The sequence below is a fragment of the Trichophyton rubrum genome (assembly GCF_000151425.1).
Source record: "Trichophyton rubrum CBS 118892 genomic scaffold supercont2.4, whole genome shotgun sequence".
In the NCBI taxonomy this organism is placed as follows: Eukaryota; Fungi; Ascomycota; class Eurotiomycetes; order Onygenales; family Arthrodermataceae; genus Trichophyton; species Trichophyton rubrum.
This window is the reverse complement of record NW_003456425.1, coordinates 1176795-1194391: the sequence shown is the minus strand read 5'-3', so window position 1 is coordinate 1194391 and position 17597 is coordinate 1176795. Positions and strand designations below refer to the sequence as shown.

Sequence of the window (17597 nt, the reverse complement as noted above, 5' to 3'; positions counted from 1 at the left end):
AAAGGGACAGTCAGACGGTCAGGAGAGAGATAGAGAGATAGAGAGAGAGAGAGAGAGACGGAGGGAGAGAGAAGTGGGAAGAAGGGGAGGCAAAGAGACCGGCCTTGCGGAAGGTTTCCTGGCCCGCCAAGTGTGCTTTTTCCTCCTGCTCGTCCCCTTCGAGGCCTCCAGACGGCGGCTTCGTATCTCTTCTGCTGGCCGCTGCTGCTGCTGGACGTCTCTGGCGGCGGCCTCTGGCTTCCCTGCGGCGGCTGTCCTGGCTCAATGGCTCGTCGGGCTGGCTGCAAGCTCGTCGCGAGTCTCACCCGAAGGCCTGTGACATCTACAACGTCGACCACAATATCTACAAGCAAACACTACTACAAGTACGAAGTACAAGCAAGCCACCCTCAGCAGCCAGAGCTGGCCCTGGCCCCTGACCGACTCTCTGGGCCGAATACGACATTGAATGATGGGTCCCTTTTCAATAAATAATATCAATCCGGAAGTGCACGGTGGTTAAGAACTTCTGGGGATGGGAGGGATGGAAGATCCGAAATTAATAGTCAGCAGACGGCTAATAAGGTACAACCCTTCCTTCCCTCATGCTGTTATTATTGTTATTTTCCCATTATTTATTGATTTCGCCCTGTTGGACAAGAGCAAGACATTTATTTCCCAGTTGCGACGTTGCCTGTGCCGTTAGCTGGCCTTGCTTTTCCTCCTACGGCCATCATCTCCATCCCTTTTCCCGTGTCCGTTCGATGCATGCTTTGCATCAGCGGCGCTACTACTTACTTACACCGGGTTGAGCCAACCCGCACATCGCCCATCAGCAAGGGAGAGACGAAGAAGAACCGGCCAAAGAGACTGACGAACTCCAAGCACGAGCTCGGGTTCCGCTTTCCCCTGTCATCGTTTGACGCCTGTTAGCTTCAATGGTCTCAAGCCGAGCACCGCCATGATACCCACTCACCGATCTCGATCTCATCGTATTTCCCTTGCCTGCAGGGAGAGCAGTAGTGTTGCACTAAGTAACAACTCTTTTTGCCTCGACGAGAGAGCGTGGATCGCGAGCCCGTGTATATACGTAAGCACGGCTGCATCTGACAGTCACTGCATTCGACACATGTTGGATCTTTCTCTGCAGCCGGCAATTCACATCTTCTCATCAGAGACAAACAGCCACACACACGTACATATCTCCTGACCAACTTCCTTGTCTTCTCGGCCGTCGCTGAGACTCCCCCCGAGTCCATCCGCCCCCTATGAAGTTCCCACTCTCCATTCCGTAGACTGGAGATGAATTCTTGTCTCTCCCTTGCCAACAAACGGACGCCACCTCAGGGAGGGCCCCCCCCTGCCGTATCCACAAAAACTCGTGGCCAGCGGCTTGTCAAGCTCGCAAGCAAACTGTTTCCTCTGCACCAGCCACTCCGGTCCGTGAGTGAGAGGGCACTGGGATTATATTTGTTATATAGTATGCTTCCCAACCGCCCCCAGCCAGCTCATTTTATATGTGCAGATATATCACACACCAGCCTTTCTCAACAGGCATCCCCCAGCGTACCTATCTTTTTTTAACCTTGCGGGCCATCCCAAGCAACCCAAAAAAAAAAAAAAAGAAAAGATATTATTATTAACACTCTCTGGCTAAGGAACCAGGAACAGGCTTTGCTGGATCCCACTCATCCAAGTATTTGCCCACCCGCTCCAACTCTACTGGAACACCCATCTGGGGCGCTTCAGCAAAAGAAGAATATGATCATACACAGCAAAAGAAAAGAAAAAAGTAAACGTCATTGTTCTTCCCAGTTTTTCGTTGCTTTTTTTTTTCCTTCTGCAATCATTTTTCTTTTTCTTTTTTCATTTTTTTGCCTCCATAGATACCGACTTACATAAGAACCACAACGACGATGAATAGCATAACGCCTCACATTGAGTTCTCTCGTCCTGTTGTCTATTGGCCCGGCTGCCTCCTTGATAAGATCCGACTGATGAAACAGAAACACAGCGGGTTGGCGACATGGTAGCCCTCGTCATTGGACGATTTTACGGGTTGGCCTTGGCTTGAGTGAAGGAATGCGTTTCAGGGCTCGCCGTTGCTCATTCGTCGCTACAGGGCTTCTTCTGGTCAATTCGCAGGTTGTCCTCCTGAGGCCAGACTGAAGGTCGGGTCGGGTTTAAACATAGCCGCTTCCTTTTATTTAATCTTCGCCTGGCCGGGATGCAGAAACGAGCCCCTTATATAAGAATATGTTTGAGGTCCTGCAGCTATTCGTGTTTTTTGCGTGGCGAGCGGTGCAATGGGGACCACCTTGTGGGAACATATCCGCTTACTATGAGGTACGGATATGCCGAGCGAGAATGGTCACTTAACGACCTCTACTTATGTTGTTGAGAATAGATATGGTGTTTTCAAACTACCTCTCCGCATTATCAGAAAGAACGATATAACGGCCTGTTATTGGAAGCGGTTTATTCGCCACAATTGTTCCTCGGAGATGGTAACTAGGAATCCACCGGTTTCCAATCCCATCCTTATGTATTCACACACCCACTCATGTGCTTCCCAGGCCTCGCATGAATGGAGAGGGATGGGCTAAGCACCTGGATCGAACCACCACCCCGTTTGACCATTTTAAAGGGAGGAGACGCAGAAATTCACCGCCTTCCCCTGATTATATGATCATACTAGACAAACATGTACCTGTTTCAACAACGCTCGCCAGTACGGAAACTTCCTAGAGTAAAGAGACTAACTTACTGTTTAGAGGCAGTGCTAAAATTGCTAGATACACGGTGAATAAGATATTCCGTTAAAGTAATTAGGTGCATTCCGGGGAAGGTCTATAGTCTCGAAGATATCACTTGTCTAGACCTGGAAACTATGCAGATATCAACAGGTGGTGGGATTTTGTGGAACTTCATATCGCCATATGGCCTGGATAGGCCCTTCTCGACCGGTGCTAAATGACCTCGAGTTTTGAACTCATCTCCCTTTAAATTCATAGTATGATTTTTTATTGATTGAAGATATCTCTAGCATACTCATGAGCGAGTTTTAAACAAGCTACTTTATCTGTCGCCAATTGGTGGACACGCCTTTTTGGCCGCAGCCGTTTGATAGTGAGTCAAATCAGTCTCACATACCAAAGCGTGGAAGTCGAGCCACATACACAAACAGCGTTTCCGCCAAGTGAGACTAAATATGCACTAACAGATTGTCTTTCTTGGGATATTTCGACGGCCTTTGGGAGATCACTCGTGAATGTGTGTAGAGACACAGTTCTCCAGCGGTTCCTTACTCCTGCAGCCAAATTCTTCTGCTCTATCAAGAGACGCTTCTACGGCATCACTAAGCGAGTTGCTGGCGCTAGTATATATGTTTTCCGAGTGTCCCAGTCAAGGAGCGCATTTCAATCTACCATCATAAGTAGAAGGATATAAGAATTGAAAAGAGGTAAAGTAAAAATAAAAGGCATTTGATATTTAAGTTCCCGCTATTGGCCACGGTCATAACCTAAATTAGACGATTTGCCGCGAGAAACGCCGGTCCGAGGGATCTCCGGAGCCTCCGAGGCGGCGGGCTGGCTCTTTGCTCTTGGACTCGGACAGCCGTCATCTTTTCACAACATTTGAACATGCAATCAATGCAACTCTAAGGATTGGAAATCTCGTTTGACTGCACACGGAAGTCTGTTGAGTCTACTAGAAAGGCTACAAGAAGACATCAAATACCCAACCAGGAGTATTGGTTATATCAGTCGGAAATAATATCTCGGTCACTCGTGAATTTTGGTTGATACTGGACCAAGAAACGCCGCAACGGCCAACATTGGTTTCCTGTTTTAGACCGCTCTCCGTGTCCAAAGGAACCACCTGACAAAAATGAAGCAAATGATGGAAGTCACCAGCGAGGAAAAGCAAATATATTAAATAACACGTTCTCTGAGTATCGGAGAGCGTTGGCGTGACCTTCGGCTCTCATCAATGAAGATCTCTGTCTCTTCTACTCGCCTGACATCACCCGGCAGTCCAGGTGTTTTTGTTTCTAAAAGCATCCTGGACTGGGGGAGCGGAGGAGGCAAGTGATGAGCCTTTGCTCTCTCATACTGTATTTCTAACACCCTATCGCGACGTCGGCGACGATAATCTTCTGTGAATTTCACCAGTTCTGCTACGTCGCCCTGCAATATGGCCAGTTATTATCAGTATCAACTTTTCAGGATTGCTTCATATTGCTGGCCTGAGGGTAAACCGGGGCGAAAATGGAGACTTACATATTCCAGATACGAAAAGACGTAGAAGAAATCAGCTGTCTCTTCATAATCATACCCTGCCTCTTCGATGGCTTCCTTCACAACAAGGTCCTTGGTGATCTCTGTCCAGAGTTCTTCACGCTTTTCTTTAACACCGACATACCGTTTCGCAACTGTTCCATGAACTTCCCTGTCATACTTATCAGAAAGATGCCTAGATCTTCGGACACCGTTGTTTTTACGCCATGAAATATCTTCACTGGCATCTCCGAGTCCGTCAGCCATGGCCTGTCGTGCCCCAGAAGGAACATCCATGATGCACCAATCTTGAGAGGTATCTCGATATCTCTCTTTCTCTAATGGCCGTTCCGCAACGTGCCGGCTATAGTATTCATCTTCCTCTCGGATATGAGCTGGGACTAGTTCACGCGGCCTCAACACTAAAGGGTCATGGTTTCGCCCTCTATAATGCCGATCGTCCAATCCTTCATGGATGTCTACGTCGACTTCAAGAACCCTTTCATCTTCGTGGTCTCTGTGGTGTTTCTTAGGTCTATTAATTGTCAGTTAATGAGCTAGTTAACTATTTAAAGGAAATTTATTAGAAGATATAGTTAGTTACCTTCTTGTCCTAGAGTCCTCAGTATCCACTTCCACGTACAATTCTCCTCTATGCGGAGGGGTGTGGCCTGTATGGAACAGTTAGTATTCCAATGATCGTATGAATTCCTGCCAACAGTAGGGTGATTTGAGACATGCCATGTCTACCATGTCGCTGGTGTTCAAATATATCTTCTTCATATATATGAGACGGTCGATGCCGAGGCAAAACGGGGTCGGCAGAACCCTCAAAATGAATATCGATATCTTTCTCTCGTCTTGCAATCAAGTCATTCTTCTCCCTTCCCTTCCATCCAGGACTTTCCTCCCTCCGAACCACAAGATCCTCCCTCTCCACAACTCGGGGAGGAGGCTTTCTGGTCTCGCGAGGACAACTGTAGTGTCTCGGTGATCTGTGGTGTCCGGTGTGCCTGTCCCGGTCGACCTCAATTTCGAATTCTTCTTCATACTCTTCGTCTCTACCTCGACGCCGGCGCCTAGTATGCCATTCTCCTCTAGTCCCATCAAACGGGGGTGAGAATCTACCCCGCCGATGCCGTGTGTCTAGAAACTCATCTTGCCCCCTTGGATAATCTTCGTGGAACCGTGTCTTGGTAGCCATGGAAAGGGGCGGGAACCAGAGAACTCAATAAGCTCCCCGTATTGATCCAGATAGCACAGCAATGGGTTTCGCAGCCCGACCTAAGCAAATTGTTTGCCCAAAATAATTTCAGTGAATAGAATATTGCCGATTGGAGTCGCCACCGGATACATAGATCTATATCCGAGGCTACCGGAGGCAGATTGAAGAAGAGGCCTAGAAAATGACGGAAAAAGGCTATAAAGGAGACCATGAGGTAAAAAGGCTTTCCCCCAGAATACATCAAGCAAGAACCTCTGTGATAACCCATATATATGAAGAGGCAACTTATCATGTTGCTGATGCTGAAAGTTGAAAAAGCGATGATGTCACACCCCGTATCCAAGTGCTGGACATCGGTAAAGAGCAAGGATAACTAGCTAGTTAGTTCGTGAAGGATGAAAAAAAGCATCCATGCAACCAAGTGTGGAGTTCCAAAGCATGACGTAGTTGCGCTTTATGAAGAATCTTGCCTTCCTGTCTTGAAGATGGGATGAAAGGGGAACAAACGGCTACGCCCGACAGAAAATGAGTTTGCGTCTACTTAATGGGAAGCATATACCCCCTATTAAGAAGGCAGGACATCTAGACTCATATAGATGGAGCGGTGGGCTTTGTACCAAACGCAACAGAAGACAAGAAGCATATCACATTATATCGTACAAGCGCTGGCTAATTGCATGATTCAAAAGAAAACCGCGTCACGGCTAGCAAAAGCAACAAAATTAGCCAAAGGCCAACCTCGTTTGTCTTGTCTTCCCCTTACCGCGCGCCCGAGCAGCGTTCAGGGACTGTTGCTCCCGGCTTTCTAGGTCTTTGGCCAAATGCCAATCATTATGTTCCGATTGCATAAACTCTGGCACGGTCTCTCCACAACGGGAACAAACGTCCTGGGTCGAATAGTGGAAAGTTGGATTCGTTGGATTCGTTTCAAGATTGGCTAGCGATACCCCCGTATTTTCAGGAAAAGGCTCAACGAGCGTTTGTTTAGTGCTAGTTTTGTATCTTGAGAAGAAACCAACCCCTTTCGATGGGGGTTGTCCATGAACCTCACCGACTTTTTGCTTCTTTCTTTGGTGCGCCGAGTTATCATCAGGGAGCTCCGGCTGGCAGCCGCCATTCGGCATGCTACCGTCGCGTTGTGAGACCGGAGTCTCACCTGCCCCGCGGATAAAGAAACTATCCAGGCTTTTATTTCCTGTGATCCCGCTTTCAAACCCGCTAACAGTAAGGGATAAATGAGAACAGGGCCAGCTGACCACCTGCTGAAGTAAATTCTTTGCTAGCTCAAAGAGCATAACTTGATCAATGGCTCCTCCAGTCGGTATATGTGTCTGGCGAGACTTGTCCTGGTTTGGGCCGTAATGATGAACTGTAATCATTTTAGGACGGCGTTTATTCTCCAGGACGCCTTCATCAACCAACCTCCCGTAGATTTCTGCGACAAATATTCGCATCCACTTCTCTGCTTGGTCCAGAGAAGCTAGTTTGGGGTTGAACGATTTAGCTGATATCATGGATTTGATTTCCGTTCGTGGGGTAACTTCGCTGTCGTCCTCTCCACGAATGATTTGGTAGAGCCACATCCCAGTGTCGTCATCCAGTTTGTTCTTCAGTCGATCAAGTGGGATGGTTAGTAGATCGCTAATTTTGTCTGTTTCGAATTCTGACGAAATTTTTTTCCCTAGCTTTCCTCCCAATGAACGGATTTTGGTAAATTTGTATCCGCTCAAAAACTGTTGAATAGCGCGGTTGCGGACAATAGTCTGTCGGTTTGGCTTATTGCACGCGCTTCCTAGTTTAGCCATCATTTTGTTCCTTGCAATTCCGCCGGAACAAGTGTATTTGAGCTGGTCCCATACTGCTGTTCGAACGAATTTTACAATTTCTGCACCAACCTGTATGGCAATATCATCCCACTCTGGGTCATCCTCTTCAGACTCACCAGTGTCCAGATCAATTAATTCATCGTCTTCTCCCCATATAAGCGCCGTTGTTTCAGGCCTAGGAAGAAACGTGTTGGGACCATCTTTTGACCCGTCAAGAGTAGCAGCCCGCCGGAGTATCTCATAGCGGTGCAACAGCGTCCCAAACACGAGAGCTGAGAGGTCTACAAACACTTCATCGATACCCGCCTTTTCAAGCCGTACCATGTCTGATGGTTCAGAAAACTGACCGCGACACCCATCGTATACTCCTTCTGCCCAAGTTAGCAGTGTTGTCTTCAAAACTGCTAGAATCTTCCTCGATTCCGCACGGTATGGATCTAACGAGACTTTATCCTTTTGAACAGAATAATCTCCTTCTCTGTATGCCCAATGCTCCCCCTCTCCTTCCCGGAAAGTCGCAACATGCGGCGTTAGCAGCTGGGGACACAGCTTCCTTGCCTCTGCGGCTGTGATCATTCTCGAGACCCCAAATGGGCGGGCAGCATAATTAACCGCGATCAGAGACTGCCATTGTTGGACAGCTAGAGGCTGATCTCGCGGGGTATTCAGTCGTATCATTTCGCATTGCGCATAGAAGGCATCGAGATCGATGTGGGCTATGACTCGAAGGGGGGTGCGGGTTGAGAAGGACCGCAGAAGCTGGAAGTGACGGTAGGTGAAGCGAGACGAGGGTCGGAAGTCTTCATCGTGGAAAGATGCCGGGCCAGTTGCCATCATCTACGGATCAGAGAAAGTCCAAGACGTGGCTTTTACTCCGTACGTCTCGGCGCTATTATTCTGTCTGGGAATGTTTCCTGATCATCTCAAACGGCCCTAGCATGGCCCTGAAAGTATATCAGAAACGAGAAGAAACCCGATCTCAGTCGGAACATTTTTCCTGAACGCCTGTTCCTGCAAGCGATCGATCTGCTTGGTTAAAACCGCTGTTTCGAATCGAAAACGCCCAGAGGTTTCGCGACGAAGGATGATGGTTTGTGCTCCTCTCCAGATCGAAAAGATGCCAAGATCGCGGCTAGTTGAAGCCAGCCAAACCTAAATACGCGAAAAACGTGACAAACCACTTTAGCAGAAATACCGAGGTAACCAATGACGGCATTAATGAATGCATTATTTTACTGCAGTTTAGTACACAGAAGAGAAGAGTGATATTGTACATGGTGGAGGAGCTCCTCGTGATAAAGTGGTAGAGAATGTGTTCCTCCTTCCAGCCAGCGAAGCGAAGAACACAATAAATCAAAAAAAGACCAGCGCTTAGCCTTCGAACACGGGCTGGCTTAGATCCACGCCCATATCCTTTGCCATATTCTGCAGCTGGGCTTCAATCTCATCTTCCATTCCACCACTAAGGCCTAGGAACTGTTTAATCTTGGTGAAGTAAAAGAAGACATCGGATGTAAACAAGACGCATTTGAATATGATATGGCGTCCATAGTTTTTGAGCCTTTCAGAGAGGGTGAGATACGGAGACTCTATCAGGGCTCTGGATGCCCATGTTCCAGTTATTTTGATACGATTCACAGGTGACCCTAGATATTGGTTATTTCCTTGGACAATGCGGAAGTTCCGGGATATAAATATGAGTTCGTGAGGCCACTTCGTTTCATCTCCGAGAAAATCGCGGATAGCCTGGCTCATGGCTTGTTGAGCTGCATAATGACGCTCGGCTCTCTCCCGTTTGCTCAGCCCCTCTAATTGTTTGAAGGTGGTGTGCTCGCCCCCTTCATAAGGCCGTAACAGGGTAAGCGACGCGAACATGTCCGGGTTTCTAACACCCCAACCTTGAACTATTTCAGAGATGGCAGCATTATCGAATGTTAGTAGCGACTTCCAGAAGCGGGCATATTCATGCCTGAATTTCGGGTCCATATGGACATAGAGGCCATGGTCTATGAGAACTAGTTCAGCCCTGCCGGAAGGCTGTCGGCGGACAAACCAGTTTCCAGGATGTGGATCACAGTGAAGCCATCCCCAAAGGAACATTTGTGCAGAGAACAAATCCACCATGGTAGTCATGACTTCCTTTAGTGACAAGCCTAGGCCGCCACGGCCGTTCTTCCCTTTCCAATAGTCACGATCCGGTTTTATCTTGTCAATAATGGCAGGACCGCCAACACGGTGCGGAGGTACTTTGCCATCCGACGCCTTTAGAGCAGCACCATGGCAGCCTGGGCTTCCCTGATACCAGCCTCCTCTCCAAGGTCGAGTCAGGGCATCTTTATCCCATAGACGGACTCCCTCGATCCATTCAGCGGTCATAACCCGCTTCGAGCTAAGTTCGCGGTACACCTTTGGGATGTACACTCTATCTCGGAGACGTGGTTCACTGGAAATTAACTTAGCCATACGCTCCGCATTATCGGCTTCATTCTCAAAATCCGTTTCCAAGAAGAGTCGTTCTGATACAAATGGAACTAGGCTATAAAATGGTATGTCAAAAGCCTTGGAGTAGAGGTACGAGATGACCCTGTAATTGTTAGCTTCTAGTTAACATCGCGAATACAAGTTGGGTAAGAGTAGTCATCATCTGCATACGTACTTAAATGCCCATAGATCCCATTTCACCTGTCGTGCAATCTCCCTCTTTTGTATTTTGACTGCGACCTCTCTCCCATCTGCTAGTCTGGCCCAATGGACCTGGGCTACACTAGCACTAGCTCTGGCGGTGCGTTCCATGACTCCACGGCTCGGGTCATCATCAAAGCTAACTCCAAATACCTCTTCAACTGATTTTCCAAAATCTTCTTTGATAACCTTCTCCACATCTTTCCAATCGTTTTGTGGGGCATCGTCGAACATACGAGAGAACATTTTCTGAAACTCCGGCGGAAGCACGGCTGCTTGCATGGCTATTGCCTGGCCAATTTTCAAGTATAATCCGCCATTCTCACGAAGGAGTACAGAGAGACGCTCCGCACTCCGAGCGTGCACAGCTGCGATAGATTTTGCTAGTGGAGGGTTAGGACGGAAGTTGATTTTATAGTCGAGAGCAACGAAGAGGCCAAGTGCGAATGTGCGAGTGGTGCGAGTGATGCAGGAAGCGTTGAACTGGCTATCCAAGATATACAATGCGCCGAGAGATGCGCCTGTGTAAAAGAGCCGTCGAAGCCATTTGCGAGTTCGCGGGTATGTCTTTGCACGGCGGGGTTTCCCAAGGGACTCGGGGCTAGGAGGGACGAAAGGTTGGAACTGCTGTGAGTGAATGGATCGTCGGTATGACGGTAGGTGGGATAAGCGGCGGAAATTTATATTGGTGGCAGATAGATATGTTGTAGCCTGCTTATCGCACACGATAGCTATGGAGCTTGATATCGAAGGTGACTTCGACTTGAGGACGGTTGAAAACATGATAGATAGCAATATGTCATGACAGTATGCATATGCGCTGTCCTCCTATCCCAGTATATCCCCCATCTCTCTCCCTTCTGGAGGTTATAGCTGCGGTGAACAGAGTAACGCCCGCAAGCAAGCCGCAAACGTTGATCGAAGCCACAAAAGCCGAAGGTTGCTTTAGGTAGTTAGTTCGGCCGAAGTTCACGTGATTTGCCTTGCTTATTAATCTCTTGGTGGTTACTTCAGGCGTTGTGCGGCTGCAAATTGCAAGAAATCAACACTCAAACAATCAACGTCGGGAGACAAATAGATTCATGCACTATTTGGATACCCGCCTGGTTATTGAGATACCTTGGAGATTAATAATAATAGCCTGAACTGGGCTGCATTCGAAGCCAGACCTGCAAGGTGTACTAATTTTGCAGCCTTATATCAAAGCCACCCGGCCCCTCCCCGAAGTCCTGGAACAACAGCATCTAGTGGGCTGGAGTAAACATTCCAGCCCAAGTCTAGAGTCACTGTCAAGATTTTCTACGGCTGCATCTCATAGCTCAAATCTGCTCACCAAGATGACTGCAAAAACGTTAAGCCTGTGATTTCTTTTTCATACTGGAGCCAGCCCCATCGCGGATATGCATTGGGTTGAATTGCGGAAAGTATGATTGGACGTAACAGCTTGGGTTATATCAAGGAGAACAGGAAGTACTTTTCCATTCGGCCTGACTACTACAGGGTACTTACTTCAGGAAAGCAAGATGAAGCGCCTAATCAATGAAGATGACCGTATTACATCTCATATACCCGATCGCTCAATGCAGCGAGTCCCGGAGGATATCCTTAAAACTGCTCTCTGTGACAGTTTTTAACACAACATATGATATCCGCGCTCGCTGGTCAAATCGACAGCGACCTCTATTCCTGAAATTAGCATACGGAGTCTAAATTGCTATATTAATATCATGCAGCATCATACAGCACACAAGCCAAAGCCTACTGGCTTCCCTTGGATGTCAAACCCGTTACTACTACATTCATCAAGGGAAGATAAGTGTAAATTGACACCGGCACAATGTGAATTTCGAAGTGGCTACTGGGTATATTGGTATGGGTGCAGTCTGTGGCCCAGGGTGGTGTCTTTGGGCTAATATTGCATCATTCTCTAGGTATACATCCGATCTTGTTTACGCGAGAGCCGCAGTTTACTTCATGTGTGCAGTCATCTCTGTATTCATGTTAGCATATATTTCTCGAAGATTTACTTCCCGGAGTTTCGTCGACAAGTTCTTACGAAAGCCCGAGAGTTTCGTGAGGTATTGTGTTTATAGGGGGTTCCGCGTACCGTTCCTGGCCTGCCTGTCACCAAATGTTGGTAGAATGCTAGTCATTTCTGCCGGAATTTTCTTCCTTTCAGGTAAGCTCCTTGCCAGATACTATTATCTTCGGCTTCAGCTAATATCCTATAATAGTCCTAACCTTAGGGCCAAAGCCATACTACTGGCCAAACACCAAAGAAGTTGTTTTTGGTGGCAGTCCGCCACTTGCTACCAGGGCAGGATGGATCGCTCTAGGGCTTCTTCCCTTTACAATGTCAGTAAATTTTTGACCTCCACAAGTGAAGGCCACTCTAACTATGAAAACAGAGCTCTTGCATCTAAAGCGAATTTCATTGCGGTGTTAACTGGGACATCACACGAAAAACTTCAAGTATATCTCTAACCCCTTGAACCGTCCTTAACCCCTAAGGGCATTTCCCTATCCAAAATAAAGGACTATATGGTCATCTAACACTTTGGTCAGGTCTTCCATCAATGGACAAGCTGGGCTATGTTCGTTTTAGGACTGGTTCATATGTGCCCATTCATCATTTACCATATTCAACGTGGGGATATGCAATATAAGTGGAAAACGTCTATGCATTACTGGACAGGAGTTGTCACGATTATAGTGCAGGCCTTTTTAACATGGTTTTCGTTGCCAATTATACGGTATGTTCAGATTCGTGGGACACCACTACTTCGAGAACTAATAAGTAGTAGGAGACGGTTTTATGAATTTTTCAAAGCCACCCATCTTTTTGCAGCTATGGTTTATGTTATCTTCCTTTTTATACATTGTGATTTCCGCCTCAGTTCATGGTAATCTTTTATTGAATGGCTATCTACAGTAAGAATGACATTTGTGCCAAGTACTAACAATTTACGTAGGGATTATTTTATTGCAACGGCTGCGGTCTACCTTCCCTGCCTTATATTTGTTCAAATTCGGACTTTTTTCATCAACCGACCTTGTCTCGCGACAGTTGACGTCCTTCCTTGTGGTTTAATCCGCATTACAACAACTTCCTCGATTTCATGGAAACCAGGACAGCATATGTTTCTCCGACTTCTCGGTCTAGGGGCTCACTGCCTAACAACACATCCGTTTACAATTGCTTCGTTACCCCAAGCAGAGTCCTCGAATAAGACGAATGAAATGACCGTCTATGCCAAGCCTTACGAAGGGCTAACCAAATCGCTTTCAAATGCTGCCAGAGATGTTTCTTCCCTTAATTTAAGAGTTTTGGTTGAAGGGCCCTATGGTGGTATAAGTTCCGGGTCAATGGCAAGGTTTGACTCCATTCTCATCATTACTGGTGGATCTGGAGCTGCATTCTCATTTCCAGTCGTGGAGGACGTCTTAAGGAGCTGCGCGGCCGCGGATTCTGCCGACCAGGTTAAGGGGAAAACACTCAACATTATTTATGCAGCCCGCTCTTCGCTAATGGCCCAGTGGTACGAAGAAAAAATCAGGGCGTTGGTTTCTTGTTACCCTTCAAGCTCAATTGTTTCAGTCTCAATACATACCACATCGATCAGCAGCCCTCTACAGAACAATATTAGTATGGCAAAAGAATATGCGCCTAGCGGGATGGATCAAATTTTCAATGGAGAGAAGGGTTCAATTATACATGAGCACGGCCGGCCATGCCTGGCCAGTGCTGTGGCTTCTCTGGCGGAGCAGGCCGCCGGAAAATCGGCTGGAATCGTCGTTTGTGGCCCACCTTCCATGCTCCACGATATTCGTAATGCAGCGGCAGAAGCACAGAGGAAAGTATTAGCTGGAGACGTTAAAGAGCTATACTTGCACACAGAATGTTTCTCGTAAGTGTTTCCCGCAGCCCGAGCTGGAAGTAAAGCAGACGGTGTTGGATGGATGAAATCACTAACCAAGATAAACACCTTTGATTGTTTAGTTTCTGAACGTGATCGTCGTGTTCTGCGGAGCCTGAAGAGGGATCTCATGGTCCGCAAGCGCCTCGTTAACTCCAGGTGTGAAATGAATGGAGATAGACTGTAGTTGATGGCCCAGGTTCAACTCAGTTACCATGTGATCAAAGTTTTTGAAGCTTTGCACAAAGGCTCATGATTTATCAAAAGCATCGAACGAGTTGGGTATTTCAGCGACAATCGCTATTCAAGGGGCATGTCGATTCAACGTGAGTTGTAGAAAAATCCCGCGGCAGGGCAATAGTGACATGATTAATCTCGACAGCAAACGACGAACTAGAACCCACACGTTAGAGCATCTGCAAATTGAAACATAACATCAATGTCTCTGGATTGTAGAAAAGCCATGCAGCAACCACCTGCACAACCTAGAAATCTAAAGCACAAGGAAACAGTCTATTACAGTCATTGAAACAAGATGATAACGCCCGCCAGAGTGTACAGTTGGTTTTGGCCGGCCCGATGCAATTATACACTAAAGTTGCGGAGGATGTGGAGGGCACCGCATCTTGGGAAAAGGGAGGGTGATTGAAATGAAAGAAAGGGAGCCCGTCTCTCCAACTCAAAGAAAAATGAAAATGGCTGAAGATATAGCCATCCTCATTTCTATACCAAAACGTTTTCCTACCACCTAACTAAACCATGCGAAATTTTGGGATGTCCGCGATGGAGTGCTTACTTGGCAATCTCGACACCGTTAGTGGCACCAAGAGCCTTCTTGATGTCACCGTAGATGGCGAATTGACCAGCAGTAAGACCACCAACCATGAACAGACGAGTAGGAAGACCAGCGAAGGCACCACGGAAGCCGAGCTCACCAGCAATCTTGATGAGACGGGAGACGATGCCCTCACCAGGAAGACCCTTGGTCTTGTTGATCTTGGAAAGCATAGTGTCAGCGGGCTGGGAGACAATGGCAGCAGCGAAACCAGCCATAAGACCAGATCCCAAGTTGACACCAGTCTGAGCGGCGTCGGAGAGCTTAGACTTGTCGAGGAAGGAGAAAGCAGTCTCAGAAACCTTCTCGAAAGCAACGAACTTGGTGACGGTGTAGGGGATCCTGTAAATTCTGTATTAGCCTCTCCTTGTTGCTATTTTTGGCGCCATGCCAGGGGGGTTTCTGTAACTTACTGCTTGAGGAGGATAGGTCCGAATCCGCTGTAGAAGGCACCAACACCCTCGTTCTTGAGGATCTTTCCGAAACCACTGATCAAACCGTTGGCAAAGGTAGGCTGGGAGACAAGACGGATACGGGTAGCCTCGAGAGGGCAGAGGGCAATGGAGGCAAAGAACTCGGCACTGGCAGCAGAAGCAGAGTAGACAAGAGCACGGTTCTGGCGAGCGGTCTCGAGACCGAGCATTTCGATAGACTGCTTCTTGAAGAACTCATATCCACCGAACTTGAATGCACCCTGGAGGAAATAACCGGCGAAGGTTGGGCCGACACCAGTCAAAAGAGCACCAGCACCTTCATTCTGGATGACCTGGCGGAAACCGCCGATCATACCACGGTTGTAGGTGGCAGGATCAAGCTGGATTCTGGTCTTGACGCTGTTCAGAGATGAACCTGTCAGTAAAATCACGACCAATTGATTCCAAAGGGCTGGATAACATACACATCGACGGGAGTGAAAGCACCGTGAGTGACGGAGCAGCAGACAGCACCGGCGAAGGCGAAACGAGCGTACAGGGCAACGCCCTCGGGCTTCTTCTCGGGGACGGCCTGAGCCAGAGCAGCGGGAGCAGAGGCCATTGCGACGGTGATGAATGCGCAAGACGCAGAAGAGCGGGTGGACGGGGGGAGAGTAGAGGGTGAGTTGAGAGCGTTGGTGATCTGGGAAGAGATGGAAGAATTCGGAGCAAAAAAAAATCTGAGCGCGGAAGGTTGGTCCCTGATCCGATCACGTGATGTGTCATCTGGCCCGGGCCGGCAGCAACTCCGGGCGGCTTTTTCAGCACCTGCAGCTGACTGCCGTGTCGGCATCAGACGGGGGGGGGCAACAAAAAAGAAAAGGCGACGATTGTAAGAGGCTTGGAGTAAACGGACAAGGCAGAGGCCCTCTATTGGAGTAGTCATGTGGGATAGTTGCTTTTGCGGGCGGATGTTTCCTGAAATTCACCCTGTGCTGCAATATCAATGTAAAGGGAGTGGTTCTAGTGGTTCTCTTATTCGCCGGGTAATTGCTAGAGCACCACCCTTTTATCCCGTTTGATTCATACAAAATTTCGAGATATTAGCTGTCAGAAGCTCTGTGTATATCTATCTACTGGGCGTCAGACTACAGCTGATGGATTGTGCTGTGACAATAAAGTAGTGTACTCTATGAAACCAGGGTCTACATATACCCAAGTTCACTGCTATCAGTCGGTTAAATCTCCTGGAGATATTAGCACGAGCCAGATCTCAATATAACCTAATAGGTGGGAGCCCTCGCGAAGTGAAGTCGATAATGGACAATTATCCTTATCTCGGCTCGGTATACTTGTCCTCACGGTTTCCATATCAAAGCGTAGATATGCTAACTATAGCACCAGACACAGAGGTGCAGCGGTACCTCTATTGAAATATGTAGTGTAGGTGGAAATTTACACCAAATATCCTCCTTGAATTACACGTTTCAAGAAAACCGAGTTACATGTAGGATCAATCCTTTCTAATACCAACAACACCTACGACTATGGTCTGTGGTCACATCTTCATTGTATCAAAATTCATATACAGGCATACCCCTAAGACAGACAGCCATTTCATTGCATCTTTGAATATTCTCTAAGTAGATGGCGACCGGTAATCCCACAAACTGATAGGTGGTGAATATCTGCAGGTATAACCACATGAATTTTGGGAAAAATATATCCACTGTATAACTGAGGAATAGAAGCCAAGTGCAAACAAACATCACTTTGACTCGTGCTGAAAAATGCTGTCCTGCATCTCTCTTGGTATGGAAATGTTGCGGTCAAAACGTGCATAGGAGGAAACTCAAAAAAAAAAAAAAAAAAGAGAGAGAGATTGCTGGATGACATAATAAGATTGCCACTATTATTACTGACCTATCAAATCAAATGGCCCCGTTACCAGTCTGATTATGTAATGGATCTTATCGTTATCGGCCAAGCTCAAGCTCTCCCCAGTTCTCTATCCGTCAAGCTTGGATTGGATTGGAACATAGGAGAACACAGTCGAGATTTCTGTACAAGAGGCATGTAGATGGATAGTTGCCAAACTCCCATGGTTCTTAGAAAACCGCAATGAGAAGGCTTGGCTATGGGAACACGCTCTACATGAATAACGGCGTTTCGAAGCTCCTTTTCCATACATTATCGCTACTTCGCCATAGACATTGTCCATACGTTGTAGGTATCGAGCGTAGTACTTATTGCTATTCTCTCGGTAAACCACTTGTCCGGATTTAAATGCCAGCTAGCTACAGGTCTGAACGGTGGCAAATCGTGAGCTGGGCTGGATGGACGCAAATACTTATTTGCCATGCCCCATCCTTATCTCCGCGGCCATATCACTGCCCATCTGTAATGAGCCCGGCCATTCAGGGAACTCCCACGCATAATC

At 47.5% G+C, this 17597-nt stretch overlaps 5 protein-coding genes across 6 annotated transcripts; 1 reads left to right on the top strand and 4 right to left on the bottom strand.

Annotated features, from left to right (window-relative positions):
• Window positions 1-3914: 3914 nt before the first annotated feature.
• TERG_04315 (uncharacterized protein) lies at window positions 3915-5463 on the bottom strand (the record flags this gene model as incomplete). Its single annotated transcript, XM_047748234.1, has 4 exons — window positions 3915-4169; window positions 4263-4794; window positions 4864-4930; window positions 5001-5463. 4 exons carry the CDS (start codon window positions 5461-5463, stop codon window positions 3915-3917), a joined length of 1317 nt encoding a protein of 438 aa, XP_047604211.1.
• A 52-nt stretch (window positions 5464-5515) lies between these two features.
• On the bottom strand, window positions 5516-8144 carry TERG_04314 (uncharacterized protein; the record flags this gene model as incomplete). Its single annotated transcript, XM_003235209.2, has 1 exon — window positions 5516-8144. One exon carries the CDS (start codon window positions 8142-8144, stop codon window positions 6207-6209), a length of 1938 nt encoding a protein of 645 aa, XP_003235257.1. The 3' UTR covers window positions 5516-6206.
• Window positions 8145-8681: 537 nt separating this feature from the next.
• TERG_04313 (uncharacterized protein) lies at window positions 8682-10775 on the bottom strand (the record flags this gene model as incomplete). The annotated part of the gene is made up of 2 exons (XM_003235208.1): window positions 8682-9894; window positions 9967-10775. The coding sequence occupies 2 exons, from the start codon at window positions 10773-10775 to the stop codon at window positions 8682-8684; spliced, it is 2022 nt and encodes a 673-aa protein (XP_003235256.1).
• Window positions 10776-11719: 944 nt separating this feature from the next.
• Window positions 11720-13904, top strand: TERG_04312 (uncharacterized protein; the record flags this gene model as incomplete). Its single annotated transcript, XM_047748233.1, has 7 exons — window positions 11720-11862; window positions 11924-12171; window positions 12239-12347; window positions 12401-12464; window positions 12558-12745; window positions 12794-12895; window positions 12965-13904. 7 exons carry the CDS (start codon window positions 11720-11722, stop codon window positions 13902-13904), a joined length of 1794 nt encoding a protein of 597 aa, XP_047604210.1.
• TERG_04311 (uncharacterized protein) lies at window positions 13751-15982 on the bottom strand. 2 transcript variants are annotated; one of them, XM_003235206.2, is made up of 3 exons: window positions 15643-15982; window positions 15158-15577; window positions 13751-15086 (listed from the first exon to the last, which is right to left on the bottom strand). In XM_003235206.2, exons 1-3 carry the CDS (start codon window positions 15777-15779, stop codon window positions 14702-14704), a joined length of 942 nt encoding a protein of 313 aa, XP_003235254.1. In that variant the 5' UTR covers window positions 15780-15982; the 3' UTR covers window positions 13751-14701. The 2 variants fall into 2 exon arrangements, with proteins under 2 accessions (XP_003235254.1, XP_047606242.1); XM_047749754.1 differs by having other exon boundaries at window positions 15158-15982.
• Between the last annotated feature and the right edge of the window lie 1615 nt (window positions 15983-17597).